Raw genomic sequence first — 22,549 nt, 5'->3', positions numbered from 1 at the left:
GTTGAGGGTTGCATAATTTATGAGAAAGATTTGGAGTATTAAGTGGAAGTAGAGGTGTGTGGAGAGAGTAAAAGTGTTGTAAGGTGACACGTGGGCAACGGTGGTTGAGCTACAATGTTGAAAATTGAAGTATGGTCGGCTGGATAATGTACGACACGTGTCTAATTCTATGTATTTTGAGTTAGGTTGATTTTGAAAAAATTTCAAATTCTAGAGGAAGCAATGTGATGCTTGTCACACCCTGTTTTGTTTTCTGATTTTCACACTTAGTTTTAATGAGGTGGGGATACTCAGTTTTTTACAATATTATTTCACTTTTTATTAGGGCAATCAAAATTGTAGAGCTTCATTTTTTATATATGCCAATATGAGCGATTTAAAATATATAGTCAATCTGCATTATATATATTGAAATCATGATGCTTGAGACAATGTTTAGACACCATTTAAAACATAATTTTCATTCTTCAATTACTCATTTCTACTACTTTTTATCATTGTATTTCAAGTGTATCACTTAAAATAAAGGGATTTTGGTGATCAACACTCCTATTAATGTCTACCAAATTCTACATTAAAGCGTGTATAAAATTTCCAACATCTAAAGAGAGAAAAGTTAGCTAAGAATTGAATGGGCAGTTTTTATATTTATTTTTTCATTTCAATTTCTCATTAGGTCATCAAAAGTCATATGTTCACAACGATAGCCGTTTTCCATAAAACACTCTATTAGTATACCTATATTAGTCTATTTCTTCATACATAGCAATACTTTTTTTACAAAAAATTCTCGTAATAGTATACTCATTCTATCCCATTTCAAGTGATTGACTGTTTTTCGGCACGTGTTTAATAAAAATGATAATAAATAGTTAAAGTGAAGAGAAAATAAAGTAAGTAAGATAATAATGTAGATACGACTCTCTTCTATATTATTCTATTTCTTACTTTACTTTCTATTCACTTTAACTATTTATTATCATCTTCGCAAAACAACGGCAAAAAAGAAATCAATCGCTTGAGCTGGGACGGATGGAGTAATTTTTTTTTTTGAGTTCCCTAACATCAATCTGTTATCTAGTTCAACGACGTACCTCACTGAATGTGTAATTATTTTGTGTCATTGCCTGATACAAATTTTTGATGAATATAATATGATACACAAAAAACTAGCTTGAAAATCTTTCTTCTTTTTTTATTATATGAAAAAATGAAAAGCTTGTGACTTGTCTACCCCACAAAATCCTCATCACTGAAAAGGGAGTAGTTAAATGTAACGCGACTAATTGCACACAGAGTGTACTATTTCATAATTTAGTCAACTGTGTAATCCACACTCTTTTCACTATTTGATTTATATTCATACATGGAACATCCATAAGATAATGTGTCACATATTTTATGAAGTCGCATTACATATAAACTGTATATTTGAAGAAAATTGAATTCATTTCGAGGCTTAATTGCTGAGTAAGTCAACGTTCCTCGTCACAATATCAATGATTGAATCTGCGCAATTAGTCTTAGCTGACCTCACTACTTGCAACGTTTTCAGTCTTGAAATTTAACATTGTTCTCAAACCTGTCCTTTTTTGAAAATAATTTATACTGTCAAGTTTCGACTGATACGTAATAGCTTTAGAGCATCCACAATGGCTTTCGCTCATCAATAGCCAGTGGCGGATCCAGGACCCGAAAATGGCGGGGCGGAACTTATATTTAAATATTAAATATTTAATTTAATATTATTTTTAATAATAAAATAAATAAATATTATATTAATATTTAAGTAGCACTAGCTTCATTAATAAAATATAAACATGCTTCAGCTTGCAAATATGTATTATTCATTTTAAAATAAAAATATATATAAATATAAACATGCTTTAGCTTGCAAATATGTATTATTCATTTTAAAATATAAAATTATTGTAAATATATGTACATTTTAAATCACTGTAAATATTATATACAAAAGTGATATAAGTAGAGCACTAAATATTTATATTTCAAAAATATTTAAAATGTTTATTTTGTTACATAGAGAATAATTAAGATGCATGGATCAAATTATAAGTACTATAGGATAAAAAAGACTTTAACACAAGATTAAAAATGATTTTAACTAAAGAATAAATATAACAACATAATATATGCAACTTAGTAAAAGTTTAGATTACATAAAGTATTTAAAGGTATTATTTTGATAATAAGAAGAAATATGAATGGATAAATAAAAAATGAAAAATGAAAAAAAATATGTTTTTGTTGAGGATTGAACCCTAGACATCTTAGTTAAAAATCCAACAAACAAACCATTGAACTACTACATTTTATATGACATTTATTGAAAATAAAAATATTTCTACACTCTACGGAGGGGGCGGATATGTTATTTTCGGCTTGATTCAATGAAAAATTTAGGCTCTCTGGACGGTCGGATAGGGGCGACCGCCCCCACCTGGATCCGCCACTGTCAATAGCTCAGCCATAATCCAACTACAAACTCCTCCTGCCACATCATCAGCACTAAAAATCCTCCTACCATATCATCAGGACAAGCAAATAGCCCAACAATAGTCTAGCCACATCACTCCTAATTATATAAAACAAATAATTGACAATCACACAAAATACGGAATTAAATTTACGACACAGATATGCGAAAATTCAATAATATTATTTAAATTAAAAAAAAGTACATTAAAAAAAATACATTAATGTTAAAAAAAAGTACATTAATATATTCAATTCCCTGCGTCGCCGGTACCCCTCCCGGCATCATCTGCATACCGGGTGCCCACCCCGGCATCGCCGGTAACCCCCCGGCATACTCCCCCCAGGCGATCTCCCCCCCGGCTGCCATCCCGGGCATCATTTGCTGCCACGGGTACATGTTGTAGTACCCGGGCATCGGACCCCATACACCTCCCACGGGTACCGGGGGAGTTTGAGACCCGCTCGTCATTGGAGTACCTTCGTTGTTGTTCTCCATTTCACGTTGTTGATCTTGTACAGAAATTAAGATAGAGAGAGTACTCATTAAAACAAGTGGTGTGAATGAAAATGACGTGCAAAACGCGTATATATAGTGTTTCGAAAAAGAAAAAAAAGGTCGCTCGCCGGTTCGGAGCCTGCAATGGCGGCGAGCGGACCGGCGAGCGAATCGGCGTGCGCTCGCCAAATTTTTCACTGAAATGGCGTCGCCGGTTATAATGGTTCGGCGAGCGAACCGGCGAGCGCCGGAGATCGGCTAGCCGCCCGCCATTGTGGATGCTCTTAGTTTAAAATTAATACAGAAACCAATTTTATCGAACATATTCCAAACTATGAGAAATATTTAATTAAGCCTTGAATTAACGACTTTGTATCAAAATTCTGCCATCTGGATGTCATTGTGTAATTTGTATTAAAATTTTCTATACATTATATTGTACTGTAATCATGGAAACGTGATAATTTTTGTATACAAAGTTGATAGTTTAGAGTATAACTAAATATTTCTTATGCTTATAGGATATTTTTGAAATATACGTATGGTTTAGGATTCTCTAAGGGATATTCATCCTTATTAAGTACTTACTTTAATTTATCACTCCTTTTCTTTTATCATGCTTTAATTGAGTCTTTCAAGACTAAGTAAAGTGGACTATATAACGAGAACAGAAAAGCCATGAAACATAGGCCCATTACAACTACTAGTAGATGATAAAAAAAAACTATAAATCAAGATCTGGATGAGATCATAGGCCCAATTGGAAAGCCCGTTTTCGGCAATCAAAATTCTTTTTGACTGACAGAATTGCCCTCTAAAATTTCATTTACTCCGTATTTTCTTGTTCCGATTTGTTGTTTAATTTTTTCGTTAAAATGTTTCAATTTAAATATGTTAATTAACAATTAACAATCAATTAAATGGAGTGCATTATTATATTGCTAACTTACTCTTAAATTACTAACTATAACTAAATGATAGACCGTAGATATTCAAATCAAAGGCTCAAGATGATTCAGTCCCGCCTAGTATCAACACAGTGAACAAAAATAATTTCATTTAACAATAAATTAATTATAAGTAAATTTTTAAAAATACCTCAAAACTTAAAATTCATATAACCATCTCAATTTAAATTATTTTTTCACACCACGTATATCAAATTAAAGATAATTTTATAAGAATTCTAACGAGATCTTAGTTGCATATGTTCCGATGTCAAAATTTGAAATAATATTTTGAATTTTGAATTTTTTTGACAAACATATTAATATCAACATAAATGTCATAATATGTCAACATAATATGTGTATAATGTCAATATTAAATTGTATTGACATACTAAAGGCATTGTGTTAATATGTTTAATATACTATATTGACACCCGATCCAAAACCCTAACTTTGATAAGTATTCCTATAATATTAAACAATAAAAAAACAAAATTATACATGACAATTTATAGACCATTAGATATCTAAAATCTTATAATCATAAATAATTTTAATTTGCAATTAAGAGAACAATTAGCAATTGATAGCACCTCTCTATTAAATAATGTAAAATTCAAGATATAAGGTATATATGTAACCAATTTTGATTATATGTGATTCTTAGTAACAAACCAAGAATTATATGCACTACATGTCTACATTAACTTATAGCCTTGTAGTTGTAGTATGAAATAGGAAAAGTGCAAGCCCATAATTTTACTAAGTAACTTTTTTTTTAATAAAAAAACACCTAGGGCGGGGATTTAGGCAGACACCCATAATTTTACTAGTACTCCATATAAGAGTGATCTAATAAAAACTCATTTTACCGTAAAATAATTTTTTTTAAAGTAAAGTAATGCATACACACCATAATAATCGTAAAATAAATTGCATTTGAAAAAAAGAGAAATAAAAAAATGTCTCTTAAGACTTGAGAGGCGCATTCACTTGATTTTATTAAGTCGCATTCAAGAAGCTTTTCATTTCAAGTTTCCTTTTCTTCAATTACATCTTCAAATCTTTTTCAGAGAAATGAGTTGATTAGATGCGATGAGATTTTGAACTTATTATACCTATAATCATTTCAGGTAGAATATGTGTTAATCTACAGTAAAATCAATCAATTTTCTTAACATCTCATAGTATTATTATTTGACCATATAATAATGTCTCCAATTATTTGAAATTAATATATTATGTGGTCACATATAATCCTGTCCAATTTGTTGTGAACAACGTTTTTGGTTTTTTCGTATACATCAATATCGTGACTCGTCTTATTTCAGCTCTTCTTCTTGTGATAGTATTTACTGCATGAAAGATTATTTTTGTGCTTGTTTTTGTTAGATAATTACTACTCCACTAATTTATACTGAAAAAATAATATTTCATGAATGCCCCCCATGTGTTTGATCATTGGTTTGTGAATTATTCTGTATTTGAGATCAAGAATCTGCTTTGTGGGCGTCTATGTTTATTCTTGATCTCGTTGCTACTTCATTATTGAAGAGTATCTTCATTATTTCTGCAGTTAGATCATGTCTGCCTGATAAAATTCCTCACATCCTTGGACAACACTAGGCCTAGTCTAGTTGGTGCTATGGCTTGGTTTCTCTTAGAATAATTCTCCTCAAAGTTACACCTTTATTTTATAGGGAGCAACGTCAAAGGGGGACCAATGGTGCCTCGAGTCACTTTGAGTTGTGGTTTTTGCTTCCCCTTTTCTCAGACAACAAGGGGGGACCTTTGTCTGGTATTTTTGTTTCTCTAACTTGTTTGCGAGCGCTCTAATAATAGCTGGACTTTGCCCGAAAGAGACAACTGTTTTAGCATTATCATGAAAAAAGCTACTACTATTGTAGGAATCACCACCACTCAGGTTGTTGGTGGATGTCATGCCCCGAGACTTCCTTACCATGAGAACTTCCTGATATTTCCTTCCCCTAGTACGATCAAGTGTCCCGGTAGCTGATGATGCTGAGCGCGATATGATTATCCTCTTTGCCGGCCTTCCCTTGGATTTCAAAGCTCTCATCATGAAACATATTACTCAAATATCTAGATTTCCTTACATGTGTGATGGATATTTAGAACGAAGTCAGTTCACTTATTTAGTACTCCTTCTACTATAAGTTCGAGTTTTGGTTATTTATTGCTGTTTCTATATAACTCTCTGTATTGTTGAAAGTCTGATTTTTTATATTTATCTGCCACTTCTAGGCAACATGTGCCACAGCATGACTGATTGAATATTTGGCTTCACTCGAATCTTATCCATCCTCGAATTATTGTTTCCTTGCTCTGATTTATTTAGCTTTATTAATGCTATTCTGTAACTGTCAAACTAAATAAGCAATCTTGAATTTATTATGCAGAGTGGCTGAACTATATATGATGATAGCATACTTAGCCCAAACTAGACTTTCTATTTGTGGAATTACTTAGTTAAATTTCCTCAAATAAGGCCAAGCCATCCTCCATCCATGCTGTTACCTCATGAATCTGTAGTAGCCAAATATGTCGAATGTTGAATGCAAAAATTCCACAGTTGCTTGCGACTTTTATGGTCACGTAGAAAGAGAGAATGATAAACAACAAAATGTTAAAGGACTAGAGAAAACAACCTTAGAATAAGTGAATGAATAGACTGAAAAAATTACTAAGTCTAGACTGTCTAGTAGAACCTTTGATGCATATTGGTTGTCTATTACAGTATTAGTCAGTGACTGCACTAGTTTCAAATGCATTTATCAGTGTGTATTTGCAACACTATCTTGTATTTAATGTGTAATGAAGAAATCTAGACCCAAAAATGAGTACTTTGTGGGGCTAATACTTTTATTCCCTTTCTCCCATTTCCTTTCCTTGTCAATTATTAATTACACTTGTCATCAAGTCAGACCACCACAAATATTATTGTCAGCATAGTGAGAGAAACACAATATGTACTTGATAATACATGTACATTTGCATTATGTAAGAGCAAGGCTTCTTATAAGCCTCATAGACCTTAAACACACTTCAAAAACAATTGAGCTTTTTTTCTTCCTTTTTCTTCTTTTTTCTCTCTATGGAAGCTAGCTTGCAGACTCCCTCCATTGAGAGTTTCTCCTACAGTTGGCTGGCTAACTTGAAGCCGTCATCTTTTGAGGACTCGTTGATCTCATCCGATCACGATGAAGGAGCCTCCTTCATCGAGATGGATCCAAGGCTGCCTCCCTCAAAGAGGTTCATCCGAGTTTCTTCTGATTTTGGTTTCGATTTCCCTGTCTCGGACTCCCCATTAGGCCTTGTTCACGCCGATGAGCTCATTTCCAACGGCTTCCTCGTCCCCCTTTTTGTCAAGGAAGTGAAGATGGTCAGGTTTGACGACGAGGGCTGCTACATGCCAACAACTACTGCTTCCACTACTGAGATAACGGTGCATTCAACAAGGCGCGTGCGCTGCGCCTCGTTGAGGAGATGCCACAGATTGTCGAAGAGATTCTTCCAGAAGTATGTCTTGTTCTTGTTGAGGCCTCTTCTTTATAGGAAGAGGCGGGATAGCAGTAGTAGCATCGCAATGAGCAGCAACCGGAACTGGGAGCTGTCGGCTGCGACCTCACCACGGACGAGCTTGGCCTACTCCGCTGATGATAACTGGCGCAGGTCTTGCGATTCGGAGAGCTCAATCTATGAAGCAGTGCTCCACTGCAAAAGAACTCAGGGTAACTAAAAACTTCACTAAATTCCGTGTTTCAATCAATGTTGATGAAATCTTGTTTTGGAGTCCAATTCTTTATTTGAAAATTTTCAGGTATGTAATGAACAAGGAGTGAAGCAACAAAAAAAAAGGAAAAGACATGATAAAATGGAATGGTGGTGGTTCATCTTTTTTTATTTTTTTTCCTGTTTTGTATTATCATAACAAAATATAATGCAGAAATCTGTCTTTTAGAGGAAGTAGTTTCTGTCAAAGATTGTAAGCCATGGAAACTAGTAGTAGTAGTAGTAGTTCACACAGTTTCACGGCACTGTGTGTGTTTCCATTATATTTGGTTTGTTTATTATTTATTTTCTCCTTTTCCAACTCAGAAAAGATGGGAGTTTTTTCTTCTTTGTGAAGTTTTAAGGCAGAATAAGTAAATCCTAAATTTTATGATGGCTGTGATTACTGGTTCTGCATAATTATAGCTGCGACATATATTTAATTAAGTGTATAACTCAAGCTGTGTAGCCATTCAATAAAATTATGAATGATGATTTTGGAGGGGGACATATTGTTGGGAGCATTTAGATGAGTAGTATAATTTATTACTCAAGCCAAAGAGTCCATAGATTACATATCATTTGAATCCAACAGTAAATTTTATACAAATTATGAAAAATAAAATACTGCCTTTCAGGTTCATGAATAGTTGGATAATACTTTAACTTGCAAAATTGTTTCAAATACTATTACCATTTATTAATTAAAATAAACGTTAGTTATAATTGGGGATGTATATTTTGCAAAAATGTACTATTTCCCATACTCATCCAAATATATAGATACTAATTCACTATTTCTCAAATTTGTAATATCAAATACTCCATTTTTCATATTATTAGTGTGATTTGTGAGCACCGACTTTCCGACTATTCAACGTTACACAGTTCATCCAAAAATTTAATCTCCAAATTCCAAAACTCTCGTGTTTGAAAAATTCTTCACCAAACTCCCTCGAATTAAATACAATCTGAGACAAATTATTTGGAATACTAAAATCTTTGAATTGAGTTCCAACAACTTGCATGTGATATGTACATGAGGTAGGGATAATCACTGGGGCCTTCTTCAATTTTAAATTCTTTCTCAATACTCATTTAAATAATTTTTATTAATATATATATATATATATACATATATATATATATATATAATATTTGTATATAGGTATATATTCTAGAGGGTGGGCCTTTAAATAAATGATTAGCTGTAATCATATACGAGAAAAATTAAAAAATGTGGGGGCCATAATTAATTCTTGAGTATATTTCTTGAGAATAACATCACTTTATTAAGGCTGGTTTCTGTAATAATTTCAATGTCATCATCTTTAAACGATATATATAGACAAAGGTGATCGATCATCAACGTCCCGTTTTAAATTAATGAAAAAAATATACTTATGTACTCTCAAATTGACCAACCTTTTATTTGTCTATATTTGCCTAAGGAGTTGCGTTAGTGTGCTAACTAATTTACAATAATAATTAATAACTTTCAATTCTGTGTATTAATATTATCCACACAAAGACATAATTATATCAATACAACATCTAAATTTAAATATCAATATAAAGACATAATTTATCAATACAAGAAAGATTGATAAATTTATATCTTTGTGTTGATATTTTTAACATAAAAAAGTGATATTTGTTAACCGATACTAGAAGAATTAGGGACATAGAAGATGATACTTTTTACTGTGTATTTTATTCATTGTACAATAATCCTCTTATAGAGGTTGATACATTGATATACAAGGAAGGTTTCTATTCTCCTACAATTATGCTATCAATCTTCTGTAATCTTCTAAATTGATTTCCAAATCATCGTGATTGATATTAAGAAATCTTTCCATTCTAACACTCCCCCTCAAGCTTAGTAGTGGGGTCACCAATACTTAGCTTGCCCAACGCGTCTTCAAAACTCCTAGAACTGACTGCTTTGGTGAGAATGTCCGCCAACTGATCTTCTGATCTTACAAATGGAAATTCCACGACTCCTTTCTCAATTTTCTCCTTGATGAAGTGTCTGTCGACTTCCACGTGTTTGGTTCTGTCGTGCTGCACAGGATTCTCAGCAATGCTTATTGCTGCCTTATTGTCACAATACAGTTGGCTTCTCTGAGGTTGAAAGCCAATCTCTGTCATCAACCTTCTTAGCCACAGTAATTCCGTCAACCCACTCTTGATCCCTCGGAACTCCGCCTCCGCACTAGATAGTGCTACTACCTTCTGTTTCTTGCTTCTCCATGTTACCAGATTTCCTCCAACGAAGGTGAAGTAGCCGGAGGTGGATCGTCTATCTACTGGGTTGCCAGCCCAGTCTGCATCTGTGTACCCACTTATCTCTAGATGTCCTTCCTTTTTGAACAATACTCCATGTCCAACGGTTCCTTTCAAGTACTTCACAATTCTCAACGCGGCTTCCATATGGTCAGTTTGCGGCGAGTGCATGAACTGACTCACAACTCCGACTGCGTAAGCGATATCTGGCCTAGTATGGGAGAGATAGATGAGCTTCCCAACTAAACGCTGATACCTATCACGATCTGCCCGTTCAGCACCTTCTACGACCCTCAGCCCATGATTTACTCCGATTGGCGTGTCAGGAGGTTTGCAATCTAATAGCCCTGTTTCAGCCAGGATGTCGAGAATATATTTCTTCTGCCTCAAGAAAATCCCCCTTTTGGATCTCAACACCTCGATCCCTAAGAAGTATTTGAGGTCGCCCAAATCTTTCATCTCGAATTCCTCAAACAAACTATCTCTTAACTTCTTGATTTCCTCTGCATCATCACCAGTAATAATCATATCATCTACGTAAATGATTAAACAGGTTACCTTCCCTTCTTGTCTTTTGATGAACAGCGTATGGTCCGAGTGACTCTGGTGGAAACCATACGAAATCATAGCATCAGTGAATCTTCCAAACCATACCCTTGGTGATTGTTTCAGTCCATACAAGGTCTTCTTCAGGTGGCAGACTTCTCCCTTTTTGAATCCTTGTGTAAACCCCGGCGGTGCCTCCATATATACCCTCTTCTTCAATTCTCCATGCAGAAAGGCGTTCGTGACGTCGAACTGGTAGAGGGGCCAGTCTTGATTAGCTGCAATCGATAAAAGGACTCTAATTGTGTTCATCTTGGCGACTGGTGAAAAGGTCTCTGCGTAGTCCACCCCATATGTCTGAGTGTACCCCTTTGCTACCAGCCGTGCTTTGTACCTTTCGATGGACCCGTCTGGTTTCCTTTTAATTGTGAACACCCATCTGCAACCAATTGGTCTTACTCCCTCTGGTAGCTTGCTCTTATCCCACGTCTGATTTCGAGCTAGGGCATCCATTTCTTTCTGCATGGCTGCTCTCCAGTGTTTGTGTCGCATAGCTTCCTCTGCTGAATAAGGTATCTCTTCCTCCTCACACAGTGCAGCTTCAAATGCTCGTGCCATCTCCGACAAGTGACTGGTGGCACTATTTGCTATAGCATAGCGTGCGTTCCTGCCAATTTTCTCTGGGGAGTACCTTTTTGGTGGGACTCCTCTGTTCGCCCGTGGTGGCAATATGTACCGTCCGGTATCTTCATCAACGGTAACCTCCTCAGCACTGGAGATGTTGTTGGAGATTTCTTGCGACTCATCTCCCCCTGTCTCATTACTAGTTCCGGACGAGTTATCAGAGTTAGCAGCATCAGAGATGGGAAGAATACTTACATTGGATATCAGGGGAGGATCTTGTTCGTCGACACTGAGTTGGCTGGATTGTTCTACTGAGACCTGCTCGGTGGTCCCGACAACCTTCTCGGGTGGGTCCGCGGTGAGGTAGCTTGGTAATGGCAACCACCTTAGTGGGTCACTATTTCTGCTCTCCCCCTCTATCCTGTCACTCTCCCCCTGACCACTAAGGTGGTGGAAAAAATATTCCGACTCCAAGAAATTACAATTCATTGTGACATGGATTCGTTTGGTTTTGGGGTCATAACATCGGTACCCCTTTTGACTTACCCCATACCCCACGAAAACACATTTTACAGCGCACGGTGAGAGTTTGGTACGTTCGTGTTTCGGAATATGGACAAAAACGGAGCTTCCAAAGATTCTAGGTCTAAGGGTCAAAGGTTGTGGAATTTTAGCCTGTGTCGAGAGGATTTCCAGAGGGGTTTTAAATCCCAAGGTTCGGGTAGGCAGACGGTTTATTAGGTAGGCTGCGGTGGCTAAAGCTTCAGGCCAAAAGTGTTTCGGTGTTTGGGATTCAAGGAGCATTGCTCTAGTCATTTCGAGGAGGATACGGTTTTTCCTTTCTGCTACACCGTTCTGTTCTGGTGTGTGAGGACAGGTGGTTTGATGAAGAATCCCATTATCCCTACAAAAGGTTTTCATACTCGAGTTGACAAATTCCCCCCCATTGTCAGACCGAAGAGTTTGGATATTTTTTTGGTACTGATTTTTCACAAGTTTACAAAAGTGTATAAAATGAGACACGACTTCAGACTTATGCTTCATAAAATAAACCCATAACATACGAGTGCAATCGTCCACAAAAATCAAGAAATATCGAAAACCTTGTCCCCCCACTACAGGTGCGGGTCCCCATATATCAGAATGAACTAGAGAAAACAAAGTCTCAACCCGTGTGTTACTTAACTGATAGGATTGTCTACGGCTTTTGGCCAAAATACAGGTTTCACAATGTAAATTCTTGGAAAAATTGGGAAATAACAAATTTAAATAACTTGCAGAAGGATGACCTAGACGACGATGCCACAACCAAGCTTCTCGATTTGCAGACCCGTGAGTCAGCAACGCGGTTCCTTTTTGAGCTATCTCGTCGACGTAGTACAACCCGTCCTTCTCAGTGCCACGTCCAATAATCTCCTTCGTCCTGATATCCTGCAGTAGACAAAAATTGGGCTGCATTAGTAAGGAGCAATTAAGTTCTCGGGTGACATGGCTAATCGACAATAGCTTGTGTGATAGGGACGGGACATAGAGACAATTTGACAATTTTAATGTTGATGATATGTTTACTGTCCCGGCTCCCTCAACATTCGACACCTCTCCACTGGCTGTCTGAACGTATGCCTTCCCCGGTTTTGTGGGTTCAGTGATGTCGGAGGCATCATAGGTCATTGTATCCGTCGCCCCACAATCAAAGATCCACCTGTCATTTTTTTCCTCACAAGTAGATACTGCACAAGCAGTTGACAATTTTCCGAGTATTTCAAAACGATTCTTACATGAAATAAAATTGACATCATCTCCTTTTTGACAAATAGGGGTGTTACTTCTATTTTCGAAAATATTGGGGTCAATTTGCAAGACTTGTAAAGTTGAGGGATCTGGAGGTAAACAGTGGGGTTCAATATATGGTACTTGAAAACTTGAGGGGCTTGATTGCAAACATGCATCAAGCCCTAATTTGTTACCTCCTTTCGGCGCCGATTCCTCATTCGCCCGATTTGCCAAATTGGCACTTGCAATTCCTCCGTTCATCTCTTCAGGCTGTCGCCGGTCGCCGCTGTTGCCTCGGGTTGGTGCGGCCTCGGTGTTGCCCCCGATGGCGGCGGGCGCTCCGTCTCCAGCCACTGATACCGCCGCGCGACCGCTGCCTCTCCCCTGCGTCGGTTGTCCTCCTCTGCTCGAGTTATGGGGCGGTGGTCGGCCGTATTTGGTTTCCCACCACTCTGGGAAACCCACCACTTCGAAGCAGTTCTCCTTGGTGTGCTTCTTCCGACCACATACCGTACACACCATTTTAGATCTATCTTCGTCCGTCCGTCGGTTCCAGCCATTACCGCCGCCACCGCCACCGTTTCTTTGAGATTGGGGTGGCCTACTTCGCACGGCGAGTCCGGCACCTACTCCCTGCGGGGTGCTCTTCTCCTCGCTGTAGGCAGGTTGAAGGACCCTCATCCTTGCATCCTCCCTCCTTATCTCGGAGTATGCTTCATCCAAAGAGGGAAACGGTTCCATCTTGAGTATTTCCCTCTTAGTATTTTCATACTTGTCATCTAGGGCAGTGAGTAATTGATACACTCTATCTTCTTGTGTACAATTGTCGTAGATCTCGACATCCTCCTGATACTTCATCGGATTTGGTGATTTCTGATCGATTGCTAGCCATATCTCTTGTAATTGAGTCCAGATCTCCTCTAACGTTTCTCCTTTCTGTTTCAGAGTGCTTGCTCGGCGGCGGAGATCGTAGACTTGTATTCTGTCCCCACCGCTGGAGTATGTCACGGCTAGACTCTTCCACACTTCCCTGGTTGTTGCGTGTTTGGAGATTCGGGTTACTATCTTTGGTTCCATATTTTGAACCAACCACGTGAAGACGCAATGGTCCGCCTGTTGCCACCGTGCAAAGGCTGGATCAGTCTTCGACGGAGGAGCGGGATGCCCGGTGAGGTGGGAGATCATTCCCCTGCCACTGACGGCTCTCTCCATCAATACGACCCACAACGAGTAATTCTCGCTGGTCAGTTTGTAGCCGATATCCAACGGCTTGGTGTCCACCACGATCTCCTGTGGTGGGTTCGGTTCCGGGTTGGCATCTGCTGTGTTCGTCATGGCAAAACTGCTGCGCATGAAGTTTGCAAACATCCTTGCAAACTGCTCTGTCTCTGTTCTGTCGGTAACAATCTCTTTGTGTTCATTGGATTCTGACATCCTTTTACTGATTTTTCACAGGTTTTGGTTACAATTTGGTCGGGAAAGGTATAGACGATGATGAGATTTCTCTGAGTCACAGGAAAACATCCTGCTCTGGTACCATGTTAACCGATACTAGAAGAATTAGGGACATAGAAGATGATACTTTTTACTGTGTATTTTATTCATTGTACAATAATCCTCTTATAGAGGTTGATACATTGATATACAAGGAAGGTTTCTATTCTCCTACAATTATGCTATCAATCTTCTGTAATCTTCTAAATTGATTTCCAAATCATCGTGATTGATATTAAGAAATCTTTCCATTCTAACAATATTTAGTTATTAGTTATTATTGTAAAAAGGTAGTATTTGATAAATAATATACAAAAGTGATATTTGATCATACACCTTGAAACAAATAACTAAAGTTGAGTGCTACTTTGATAAATGAATTAGATAATGAATAGTTACTTAAGAATACTTACTTTCTTATTCCTACCTCAATTGAATACACTGGTTGTTTCACAAGTTAAACTGTTAAAGTGTGCAAAAGTTTCCCGGATATAAATAAGAAAAAATAAAATCACTATAAATGTTTATCAAATTGACCTTTTATAATTATTTTTGAATGAAAACTGTACTACTTTACTAATGCTCATACAATGTACCAGTACGAATCATCATCTTGTCTTGTCAGTTTGACCAATCCTCGGAAAACAATATAATAAACAATTTTAAATTAATAAATTGGGGATCAAATAATAGTACTATGAGAAATTTGTTGTTTGACTAACTTAATTGTATATTAAGCTTAATTACATATCAATGCTATTTTTCAGTCAAAGTACACTTGAAAAATCAGGCATGTCGAATTAAAATTTATAGAGACATTAGTGATATTTCGACTTAAGACATTTGGCCTGAAAAATACCTACTTTATTACTCAAAGGTCCTGATGTTTCTATTTTACTGTAGATATAAATTTAGGGAATATATGTCTGTAATTTCTCTAACTGGCTTTTTTCAGTTGTATTGTAATAGCATATTCAGTAGCAACTAGCAAGATTAGTCATAGGAGTATATGAAAGTTTTGTATGCAATGTGTCGCCACCCAACAGATTAGGAAACAAAAAGGAATTGAGGTTCAAAATCCATATCTTTAAGACTTTAACAAAGGGGTACTACTACTAAAAAAGAAAAAAAAGCCAAGAATTTATTGGTTTTTGAGATACTTTAGAAGTGTCAACCCAACCATCATTAATTAAAGATTCAAAAATATAATTTATTATAAAGTTTTATAACATTGAATTTATATTATTATTATTATTATAAGACAAATTGTGTTATTTAACCAAAGTAGTACTAACAAGTTAGTTAATCTGTTTTTTTTTTTAATTTTGTTGAAGAATTTAGGGAATAAAACATGAAAATCAGACCATGGCCATGGCCGGCAGGAATTCCCAAAAGTTAATCTTTAACTTTTGGTTCGCGTGCTATCAATACGCTGCTAATCTCATTTTTATACTTTCTCTTCTTACAATTATAAATTCTGATTTTGCCTCCTCACGCCATCATTATCCATGACCAAAATTATTTTCTTTATTTTATTAAAATGATCAACAACTATCACAAACTAATGTACTAGGAGTAATATAATGTTATAGTTATATGAGTGTATAAACATTCATATAGATTTGTGGCCCTTTGGGCCGTGTGTGAGGAATTGGGGTATGTTGAGCAACATAGCTAACTAAGCCCAATTAATTTTAAAATCCATTAAATTACTTTATTAATTTTTCAATACTGTAAAGCTGTTAAAATCTGATTACTATACTCCACCAAAACATAATCCAAACATTAATAAATCCTAAACCCACACAACACAAAAGCTAACAATTTACAAAAATCAACTAACAAACAATAATCTCATAACAATATCAGCCTCGTCTATCTCCTTTAAAAATTTATCGACACACAACATATGCAAACAGCGTCAACATAATAAACAATATTAATTTTATGATAAAAACAATTATTGAAGAAGTATTAATAAAACTTATTGATCCCACCTTTATCTATATAAACTAGTACTAGTAACGCCAAAACCTGTATTTATCTTTACATATTTGCTATTTGAATTAAATTATTAAAGAAATATTAGCTTTCTATGGCATGACGATGAAAGCATGATTAAAGTATCTAAAAAAAGAATTGCGGAAAATAAATTTGAGAATGTATATGAAATTGCTTTCTGCCGCATAATATTATCTGTCATTTTCGCTCTTTACTTTTTAAATAAAGTGCATTCATAAATTTATGACAAAAATCAACACCCATTATCCATTCTCGAAATTATAATCAAGGGTTAATGTCAAAATCATTGGTACTTTTAATTCTGTGTTTATGTACCTTTTTTCTGCTTATTTTTGTGGATTTAATGAGTCTACACGTCTAAACTACATGTCTTTATCTCTCTTTCTGGAGATGGACAATTTTCCCAATTTCTCCTTCACAATATTTGTGTAAATAATTTATCGTAAATTACATAAAAAAATAATATACAATTAATTAAAATACTTATGTAATAGTAACTCCTATCTTATTACCTTCTCTAAAGTTTTTGTTTACTCGCCTAGTTTTTTTTTCATTTTTTCTTCTAATTTTTAAGTCAAACGACAATTAAATGCTTATTGCGATTCCAAACATTTTGGATCAGAAACCAAATCGGCAGAACATGTTGCCTATTGGTTCTGGTCCAGTTTCACCCCTAATAGACGATCATGGTTCCAAAGCCAAAACCGCCGATATGATTTTGGGTTGAACCAACAATTCAAATTTAACCATGTATTTCTATCCTCGCTCAGAGACAGTTTTATGCATATATGTAAAACATAATGCATTTTCAATCCATCTTGATGGATTGCCAGCATTTCTGAAATATATATACCTGATTTATAATGAATATTATCCAAAAATCTTTTAAATTTTTTTGTAGGATTACCTTATTGGCCCCATATATAAATTTAATTGAAATAAAATCCTAAGATTAAAAAGGGGAATATATGAAATGCATCCGGGCTCAGGCCATAGGCAATCAGACACATTTGTACAGAAATGGAAACATTGTTTTGTACCTCGTGTCGCAAGAAATAGCTGGCTAAAGTTTTTATCATTATGCTTTTCGAGACAGCATATATGTGGAAAATGTTTTCTTGTTTTACATAGTTCAGACCATCCGATTAATCAAACACCTTTTGTTTTAAAGGGTCCATAACAATAATCAATTGGTTTGAAAATGAGTTTGGAAATTGTTTAAGGTTTTCATGGTAGATCTTGACATAGATGTGTATATAAACCTTAATTTCACACATAGCCCGAAACCAAATGATTAGGTACTTAGAGCATCTCCAATGGCGGACGTCCGGTCGGACATCCGCGACAGGCGACCGGGACGTCCGCCATTGTGGCGTGGGTCGGACGTCCGACCCGGACGTCCGGTATTAATTTTTTTTAAAACTCTATATATACTGCTCGTTGAACTTTTATTTCCGTAAACGTAAATTACTTTATTAATTTATGTTTTTTTAATGAAGTTGTTAATTTTTCCCGTTCGTATTCGTGTTGAAATTTTATTTCCGTAAACGTAAATTGCTTTATTTGTGAATTTGTGATTTTTTTTTATTGCGGGAAGTCCTAGAGGGAAGGGCGGATTGTGCAGGGGAAGTCCTAGTGACTTGGCAGGAGGTGTTTTTGGGAAGTCCTAGTGGAAGTCCGAGTGGGACATCCGTGCATTGGAGATGCTCTTAGACATAAATCTAAAGGTTATTCTAAATATAAATGTCGTTTCGCTCATTATAGATTTTTATTTATAAGATAATAAAATAATTTAATTATTTTAATATACCAATGGTCGGGGGACGTCGGTGGGATGTGGCCTTGTATATGGACTAGTGGGATTGGACTTGAATCGAACAAAGCTAGTTAAAACTAGGTCTGAGAAAACGGTTCTCGGTTCTTGGTTAACCGAGAGCCGAACCCTATTTTTTCAGTTCTCGATTAATCTTGAACCGAAAAAATAAGGTTAGGGTTTGATTTCGGTTAGTAGGTTTAAGCTAATCCCGGTTCTCGTTAGAACCGAATAACCGATATTTTTTATATTTAATTTTTAATTTTTTATATATTCATTTTAGTTTTATTATTTCAGTTTTGAAAAGTAAAAAAAGAAATGAAAAAGTAAAAACCCTACATATAGAAGTAGAATCGTTCGTCACCCGCTTAGTATTTAAATTTTGTAGTGTATGTTTGTGATGATATTATGGTTTAACTATTATTAAAACCATCGGTATTCAACCAATATGAATATATGATTACGATTTATGAATTTTGTATTTAATGTTTAACAATTTGAAGTCTTGAATTTGAAGATGGAACATTATGGATCAAATCCCAGCCCATGGAATTTATTTTTTATTGTCCGTCACTGAATTTCGGCCCCTTCGGTAGAACTGAATAACTTGTCGGTCAGGAACGATCGGTTTCTCAAATAACCAAACAGACCTAAGGTTCAGTTCCGGTTCTTGAATTTGAAAAAAATGGATTCGTTATTCGGTTAGGTTCTAACCGAACCGACCGAATCCCCACCCCTATTTAAAACAGATAGACACCGTTCATTTTCAATGTTAAATAAAATAATGTCGGTTGCTAGTATGAATTATGAAACAACGTGATTTTATTGTCATAATTAATTTCGATTTTTAATCATTGTTGAATAATTGCAAAAAATTGAAAATTTACAAATTTGTATTTCAATTTCAAAAGTTATAAAATTAATTAAACTATCAGTTTCATTTATAAAGCGCGTTACTTCGATTAAGTGGATTATGGGTTGGGTTTATGTCAAATTTGGGCCAGGTTTCTGTTGTTTCTAATTTATATTTTCATTGAATTGGGCTTTATGCATATTTAATTTCAATTATATAAATAAAGTGGCTGCTCTCAAAATTGAACGCAATCCTAAACGACAAGTCAATGAACTGAACAAACTCATCATTCATCACTCAGAAATATGCACTTGCACATGAAAAATACACACGAGCAAAATAATCAAGGAACCAAAATATGGTTTTAACTAATGAGATTGAAACGAAGCGACGAAAAATCAAGATCACCGGAAATTGATCTCTCCGAATCGCAGAGATATCCTCACTTGATTAGCAAAAACAGAGCATGCTCAAATCTCATTCTTGGGTAGTAGTTGAGCGAAAGAATGAAGAGAAGCCTCAACATCTTTCCCATCTTCGATAAACTTAAGGTACTTCTCGATGTTGCTGTCGGAGCTGCCCGATCTCTTGTGGTACCATCGCCGCCTCGGCCGCCTCTTGCTGATCGCGATCGCCATATCGTTCGGGAAGAGGTCCCCGTGCACCACCGCGTGCACCACCGTGTTCACAAGCAGCGCCACCACCGCCACCGTCGCCACGAGACAGAGCATCACAGCCTTTATCTGTGTCGCTCTGCACGTCACCGCGCCCGAGTACTTGATCGCCGCTAGCGCCGCCGCCGTCATTGGAAACGTGTAGGCCCACCACGCCATCGAGAATTTGAACCCTCTGAAAAAGTTTACTCGAACCGCCTTAAAAACAAACCAATAATAAAAAGTTAGACATCAAAATCTTGTAAAAAAATGTTCTTATACAATGATTTCAGTAGGAGTATTTATATATATTAAATATTATTTTTATATTATATAGTGATTTCAGCTGTCTTAGTTAAATTTATTTTAGTTCTCACCAGCGAAGCATAGAGGAACAAGGCGATGAAGTAGGCGATGCGCGAGCCAGAGTCGAAGGAGCCCTGAATCTTAGCCCAAGCTAAGGAGGCGACGCTGGGGGCGGCGACGAAGAGGAAGAAAACAGGGTGTAGCTCTTTCGGGAGCGTCTGATTCGTCGGAAGCCGCTGGTAAAGCGTCACAAACAGCACCATATAATGCGCCATTCCGACGGCGAAGAAGAAAATAGGACCTTCGGTAAGCCCCATCGACGCTCCAAGAAAAGCCCCGACGAAATTCCCCACGACGGAGAGATGGTTGGTAGGGTTGGCCACCTTGGACAGCCGCCTCTGGCCGCCGGACATCCACTGGCCGTAGATCTTGAGCTCGAGGCACAAGATCGGGGCCATGAGGATGTACCACAAATGCGCGGGAAGCGTTTGAGCAATTGAGGGCGGAACTCCGAGGGCTAAGAAGAGGAGGGTGATCCACGGGGCGAAGAAGAAGTTGACGCGGACCGGGTGGCAGTACTCGCGGTGGACGGCCTCGAAGTAGAAGATCAGTTTTAGAGCGTAGATGATGGCGATGACGAGGGTTAGGGCTGCGGTGATGACCCATATTGTTAGATTGATGTGAGGTGTGACGTCGAGGAAGGCGGTGGCGGGGGAGGACGAGAGGCTCTTCCACATTATGGCTTGGCTCCCGAGGCCGAGGCAGATACCGAAGGAGGAGATGGGGAACCGGAGGAGGAATGGCCATTGCTTGTCTTCTGGTAGAATGATTTCCTCGGAGGCCTGCAATAGTCAACATTACTTGTTATTTTACGGGAGCTCATTTGTTTTAAAGTGAGATACCAATCACCCCTTGAAACTCCATCATAAAATTAATTTGTAACAGTAAAACAATTCAAGATTTCTTTTCGCATTACATTTTCCAAAATGAGACAATTCACGTGTAAATATCATACAGACTAGTATTGAATTTATCAATAAACACAGATTACATGCGAATATCTCATATTGAATTTATCAATAAATATAATTCACGTGCGAATATCTCATATTGAATTTATCAATAACTTTCCAAATCAATTAACACTTCTACTATTTGAGGAAGATATACCCGTAAAGTGTCCAATTCTGGGCCCTCCAAAGCATCGAAATATCTGTGTACGGGTACATTTTCAAAGCAATCTTGTGCCGGCAATGGCTCAGTTTCTAGGTGAATGCCACGTAGATTCGAGAGTTGTCTTTCGAGTTTGCCAGACCATGTCTTGAAAGAGTTGAATCTTTTGTCATAAACCGGATGCACTGCCGAAGGTTTGGGCATTGGCTGAGAATGGAATTTAGCCCCTTTGGCCTCACCTAGTGGAGAAGGCGGCATACTAATGGAGATCGAACGATCTCTAGTATCCATATTTGCTGCTTCGATCATCTGAGATTAAAAATTAAACGGAAAATCTCAGTTTCCTGTTGAACTTAACACATACCAATATGAAGCATTTATTAGTACTTACGAAAACTGATGGTTTGGGTTCATCAAAACCGTCCACTTCATTTGCAGCTATGGCTTTAATCAACGGCGGTAGTGTGAGGTGACGGCAATCTTCCTTCGCAGACATTTAAAGCCCTTGATTTACAAAATGCAATATCACATTAATGCAAGGCTTATATTAACAAATTAAATCAATTAAACATGTATGATATCTGCAAAATCTTTGAAGCTTACCTTTGATCTCTTTTGCAGACAAGAAAGCATATATACGCGGCGAATAATGAAAAGCAGTCGCAGACAAGGAAGCAATGTTGTAGTGAAGCCGTCAAGAAATAAGGCCGTATTTATAGAATTTTTTAGATTGAGAGAAGCAATCTTCTTGGAAGCTGCTGTCCCTCAAGATATTCAAATAAAAGCCCCACAACTCTATTTCTATCCCACAAAAAGGGACATTATGGTATATACACTATTCCCTTCGTCCTCCAATAAGAGTCTACATTCGACTCGACACAAGGAAAGTTGGTTGAAAAAATTAATGGAATATAGTATCACTTTTATATATTACTTAGTTTATAATGAAAGTAGAGTACTCCCTCCCCTCCGTCCCATGTTACTTGCACTCTTCCATTTCGGCTTGTCACAAATTATTTACACTATTTATAATTTAAGTTAGAATTAATATATTTAATCAATATGTTAGATTAAGTTAAGAGCTCCTTTATTAAGTGATGTCTCATTACACTTAAAATTTTAATTCAATTACACTAAAAAATAATCCCTGCCTAAAATGAAAAGTGCGAGTAACATGGGACAGAGAGAGTATAATTTTATTGTGGGATAGGAGGGAGTATATTTTTTTAATGAAATAGTAATAATTAGCTTGCATCATTTTGTAAC

General features: G+C 36.6%; 2 protein-coding genes across 4 annotated transcripts; one reads left to right on the top strand and one right to left on the bottom strand.

The window, feature by feature from the left end:
- Nucleotides 1-5,008: 5,008 nt before the first annotated feature.
- LOC121783421 (probable membrane-associated kinase regulator 6) lies at nt 5,009-8,111 on the top strand. 3 transcript variants are annotated; one of them, XM_042181487.1, is made up of 3 exons: nt 5,009-5,078; nt 5,646-7,697; nt 7,787-8,111. In XM_042181487.1, the coding sequence occupies exons 2-3, from the start codon at nt 7,061-7,063 to the stop codon at nt 7,792-7,794; spliced, it is 645 nt and encodes a 214-aa protein (XP_042037421.1). In that variant the 5' UTR covers nt 5,009-5,078; nt 5,646-7,060; the 3' UTR covers nt 7,795-8,111. The 3 variants fall into 3 exon arrangements, with proteins under 3 accessions (XP_042037421.1, XP_042037422.1, XP_042037420.1); XM_042181488.1 differs by lacking the exon at nt 5,009-5,078 and having other exon boundaries at nt 5,205-5,743; nt 5,853-7,697; XM_042181486.1 differs by lacking the exon at nt 5,009-5,078 and having other exon boundaries at nt 5,205-7,697.
- An 11,309-nt stretch (nt 8,112-19,420) lies between these two features.
- On the bottom strand, nt 19,421-21,954 carry LOC121783688 (S-type anion channel SLAH3-like). The gene is made up of 5 exons (XM_042181835.1): nt 21,887-21,954; nt 21,675-21,787; nt 21,281-21,592; nt 20,182-20,952; nt 19,421-20,023 (listed from the first exon to the last, which is right to left on the bottom strand). Exons 2-5 carry the CDS (start codon nt 21,777-21,779, stop codon nt 19,622-19,624), a joined length of 1,590 nt encoding a protein of 529 aa, XP_042037769.1. The 5' UTR covers nt 21,780-21,787; nt 21,887-21,954; the 3' UTR covers nt 19,421-19,621.
- Between the last annotated feature and the right edge of the window lie 595 nt (nt 21,955-22,549).

This window comes from Salvia splendens, chromosome 21, assembly GCF_004379255.2.
Source record: "Salvia splendens isolate huo1 chromosome 21, SspV2, whole genome shotgun sequence".
NCBI classification, from domain to species: Eukaryota; Viridiplantae; Streptophyta; class Magnoliopsida; order Lamiales; family Lamiaceae; genus Salvia; species Salvia splendens.
This window is presented reverse-complemented; position numbering and strand designations above follow the sequence as displayed.